At 42.4% G+C, this 4,778-nt stretch overlaps 1 protein-coding gene across 1 annotated transcript in view; it reads right to left on the bottom strand.

Annotated features, from left to right (window-relative positions):
- Positions 1-4,778, bottom strand: part of LOC104494979 (monofunctional C1-tetrahydrofolate synthase, mitochondrial-like) — a gene marked incomplete at its 5' end in the record, with an annotated part of 61,703 nt that overhangs the window by 42,678 nt on the left and 14,247 nt on the right. The window contains one exon of the mRNA XM_010137888.1: positions 1,403-1,510. Within this exon, the coding sequence (XP_010136190.1) occupies positions 1,403-1,510 (108 nt within the window). The remainder of the gene's footprint in view (positions 1-1,402; positions 1,511-4,778) is intronic.

Here is a 4,778-nt window from a genome sequence, read left to right as displayed (position 1 = left end):
ACACGACAGCCAGAGTGTGCTGTTTTCAGAGAGAGTGCACAATGGGTACCACACTAAACAAGAAACCTCCACCAGCTCAGTAAAAGTCTAGTATAGCACTTCCCTCTGAGCTATAATGACCTATTAGATACCTACTTGAGACTAGGATTCATAGTCCAAACTCTCTAAGTGTACTAATGGCTTCTTGGGGGTAAACACAAATGGCTCATGATGCTTTGCTGTAAAGAATTAAAAAACCTACATGAGGTGGTAGCACCCTCTTCACTAATGACTGTGCAGTAGTTACTCAAAAAGTGGGAAAAAATCAGGGAAAGGCATTCAGCAGCTCCTCCCGCGCTACTTATCCCCCAGGTTATCGATTAACCTTGAGTCAGGCACCTTCCACTCTTCTGTTCAATTCCTTGACAAACAGAGATGCAATTCACAAGGCCAGGAGAGGCGGCACCGCAGGGAACTGCCCCTGCAGCCCAGCACTGATGACAATCCTTTAATGACACTGTGAAAACGTTTCCTAATACTGCCAATGTTTAGACTAAAAAACTGATTAGAGAATCACAGCAGTAAAAGATAAAGACAGGGATCATTTTGCTTCAAGTACTCTAAGTAAGCTTCTTTTCCATCTAGAAAATCACATCAATTCTCAGATTTGTATTCTAGAGAACGAGGCTATACTTCAGCCTGTCTGACCAGGCTGATGAAATATACTCAGGAATTCTTCCATGACATGTAGTCCATAGTTTCTGTTTTCTGACAGAAAAGCTCCAGCCATGTTTACGTGCAGAAGCTGTTCCATTACAGAAAACATATTCACCTCTCCACCTGGTTTCAAAACTGTTTTCAAACTGTAACAAAGCCCTCTCCCATGCGCTTTAGGAACAGTGATTTATTTCACCTTCTAGCATTTATAACCTGTTGAAAATAATATGAACAGAAGGAAAACAAAAGATTTTACAAGTACTGGGAGCTTTGTTATTAACATGCATAGTTGTGCATAGGCCTCTTTGTGTTTGCAGATTCACTTTTTTGCAGGTACAAATGAACACTCGTATGCTAAAATTGGGCATATGCACTAGCTGTTTTTTACAGGTGCAGTTATCACATTTAAGGCAGCAACCCAAAATTAACACTCTGAATAGCAAGTACAGAGTTTCATCAACAACCTCAGAATGACTCCAGACATCATACATATCTGGCAGGAGATTTCTTTCAAGGTTAAAACCATTCTGTTCTATCTAATCTAAACCAATCCATACTGACCTCCACAGTTTAGCACCAGGGGTAAGCTCATAGCTTTTAGCGAAGCTTGACTAAACACTCCAATCTGAAAACGTTTTACACTCTGAGGTTTCCTAAGACTCTCATCTAGCAGGTACCTGACTGCATAATTCGCTGATGTTCTTACCTGCCGAGTGTAACGATCAATTTGTGACTGTGCAGCTGGAGACAGCTCTATATCCTGAGCTCCATATACCTTCTGAGCAATGATCCGTATTTTTTCAATAATAGGAAGCTGCAGAGATGAGGAAACAATGCAAGGATGAACATTAGCCAAGAGAAACTAGGATCTTGTTTGCTGAGTGAGAAATCCAAATGTTTCATGTAGATTCATCATCATCATGGCTTAGCTTCACGAACAAAGATCTGGGAAGGGCTTTTCCAAAGCTCACTGCAAGCGATGAGTGCACCCTTCGGGTCTGCGCGGTGGATTTTTTAGGTGAGGGGCAGCGTGCGCGGAACTGGCTCCACCCTCTACACCTGAGGTTCATCTGCCAGGGCCTAGCGAGCTTGGACGGTGACAGCAAAGTCCTCAGGTCGTAGGTTTGGTTAGAGTATCCTTCTCTTAGATGATGGATGCCTTACAAGGCTAAACGAGCTCCCTCTGCCCGGGTTTGGAGTCAGAGTTGTCCTTCTCCTAGGATGGCTGCCCGAAGGCTAGTGAGCCCATCCTGCCCGTGGACACACTTTGTCTGACCCTTCAGTTGAGACCTGTCTGGCTTGGGAGACCCCACCGGAGGCACATGCCACCACCAGCACAGCTCTCAACCTCACAAAGGCATGCAAGCTCCTTCCCCATGGCAAGGGGGTGCCCGTGAAAGAGTCACTGCTCTGCCTCTGGACATCACAGACCCGGGCATGGGGTGGCCGGGGCCTGCCAAGAACGGGAGTCCTGGAGGGTTCATGTAGATTAATCCTTGTTAAACCGTCTTGCTAAAGCATGAAACCAAGTAAAGGGCACTGGTGATGGTTATGATATTCAGCTACAGGTACATGAATTACAACCATAATTTCAACTACTACATCATTTAGGAGCTGCACAATTTGTGCATTACGAAGTTGACAACATAAGCTTACACCCTTGCCTCAAGTGGGGTAAGAAAATTACTGCCATGTAGTTTTAAGAATCAAGAGCTAATGCACACTGCAGGTACGAGGAAGCAAGTTCCATTGGGTTAACAGGGATCACTAGACAAATAAACTTCATTTCAGAATAAAGATAACCTATACAACGAGTGGACAAGGTAGTAGGCAGCCAAGGAAGATTCCTCTGAGAAGAACTGTATCAGAAAGTTCCTGACCCATGACTGCTCCTTTGGTTGTAATTTTTTTTTATTCTCACCTTCCTAACGAACGTATTTTGAATCACAGCATTGATATTGTAAAGCACCTAAGACACTTAAAAAAAAAAAAAAAGAGAACAGGAAAGCATTCTACAGTACACTTTGAAATCACAAGTCACTAAGTTCAATCCTAGTCTCCATGAGTATTCACATCATGTTATTCAGCTCGAACTGACCACGTGTTCTTCCTTTGTGGCTTCTGTTTGAAGGCAGATATGGACTCTCACATTCAGGCTGTTAGAAAACCCTTCACAGGTTTTCAGCAGGCAGGTTTTCTTATGGTCAGATCAAGCATTTACTACTTCTGCCATCGTTTCTGCTTATTTGAGTAAACAACTCTTCCCTCTTTCTCTCTCCTTTCCTTTTGAACGACCTTGGAGACAGCAATTATGACCCCTATAGCCTATTTGAACAAGTCAACCTCTTTGACTTTCAACAGCAACAGGACCATGTTTTTTTCAATAGCAACATACCACCAGTTTAGCTACTCCAGTGCTGACCACAGATGGCCAGAGATGCGTGCAATACTCCGGGGATGATCCCATCAGCAATTTCTACTCTAGCATATTTAATTAACAACACAGGTGGAAGAAGTGTTGAACAATATCCAAAGAGATAACACCGGGGGAAGAAGACTTGATAATCTCAAGCAATACAAAAAGTACCAGAACACAAAATAGAAATATTTAATTTTATTCTAACAAAGACAAGAAATTGGTTTGCGAGTAACAAACTTTGTCTGGTACATTTATAAGAAGTTCCACAGTTAATCACACTTTTGCAATGCCTGTCTAGATGTAATGGGTTTCTACAAGGATGTATGAGTTGAAGGGTTTGTGTCAGACTGACCTTTTATGTATTTATGATTGAATTTAAGAAAATTTAAAGTAGTCTGCCTTTACTTAATAAAGCACTCTGGTAACAGACATCATCACAAGAAAAGAAGCTTTCCAGACTTTCAAGTAGCTTAAATGTAAGGCTCAAATAAAATCCCCCCTCAGATACGAAATTTCAAAGTGAGGTTTAAAGATGTTCCACAAGACACTGTCTGACCATGTTGACTATGTGATTATTGCACCTTAATTGGGTGGAATGATGTAAGGTTCCTGACTTCAGGCTTTTTACAGGAATCCAAGCGATGCAAAAAAAAAAAAAAAATCTAATGAGGGTTGGAGATATCACACTGCAAATACCCTGGTTATAATTCCTGGCAGCATTAAGCTGAACGGAATACTTAGGTGTCACAGAGAGCCACCATGAGATGAAACTTCTCTCAGTTTGGTTGTAAATAGGTTCATACCCACAGCAGTTTTGAACACAGCGGAAGAAATACAAAACGTTCTGTTAACTTGCCTTTTAGGTGCTGTTTGTCTGCAGTGAAAGACTAACAGCAACAGCAAAAGCAAAGACAAAGGGAATTCCACTCCCCGTTGTCAGTAGGCCAACATCAAAACTAACAGCTTTCTGCTTAAACCTCAGTAAAACCATTCAGATGGAGATGTTAATTTAGCTTCAATGTGCATTTGTGTCAAAATATTTCAAACTAATTTGACAGCAGCATAATTACTACGCCCTCAGCCCCCTTCCAGCAGCCATAGCTGCAGTATCCAAACGGAACCCAGCAGGGCTCTGGCTAACGTCAGGGGAGAGGAGCCTGCTTTACTGACCGTGATGGCATTCTGCTCCTCCTGGGAGGTGCACAGAATCTGTAATGACTGAGTCTGAGCTGGTCAGTCAAACTGTATCCCTACAGATTTATGTTTTCTTTTTTTGTGTGTTCTGGTTTTGTCTTTTATTTTTTTTTAAATCAGAATTTCAGATACTTTTCAGGCCAGTAGCCCCACCTCAAATCTTGCAAGTATAACCTCAGAAGAATCACCAGTGGGGAAGCCGTTGTGGGAGTGTAAATGGCAAACAAAAATGGTTTTCTGAGACCATCACACGTTTTTGCAAGGCATGAGGGTACAAAGGGAAGAGACAATGTGCACGGTGTCAGAGGAGAGTTTGAGCCTATTTAATCTCACAACACACTCAGATGAGCCCTGGCTGAGCCCAGTTGAGATAGACACCAGCAGGGAGGCACAGATACTTTATACACAGTAACACAGCCTATGTGTGTGCACACTCTCAGACATGCTTCCTTCCTCAATCTTCAGGAGT

This window comes from Buceros rhinoceros, unplaced genomic scaffold (genome assembly GCF_000710305.1).
Source record: "Buceros rhinoceros silvestris isolate BGI_N320 unplaced genomic scaffold, ASM71030v1 scaffold2326, whole genome shotgun sequence".
Taxonomy (NCBI): domain Eukaryota; kingdom Metazoa; phylum Chordata; class Aves; order Bucerotiformes; family Bucerotidae; genus Buceros; species Buceros rhinoceros.
This window is presented reverse-complemented; position numbering and strand designations above follow the sequence as displayed.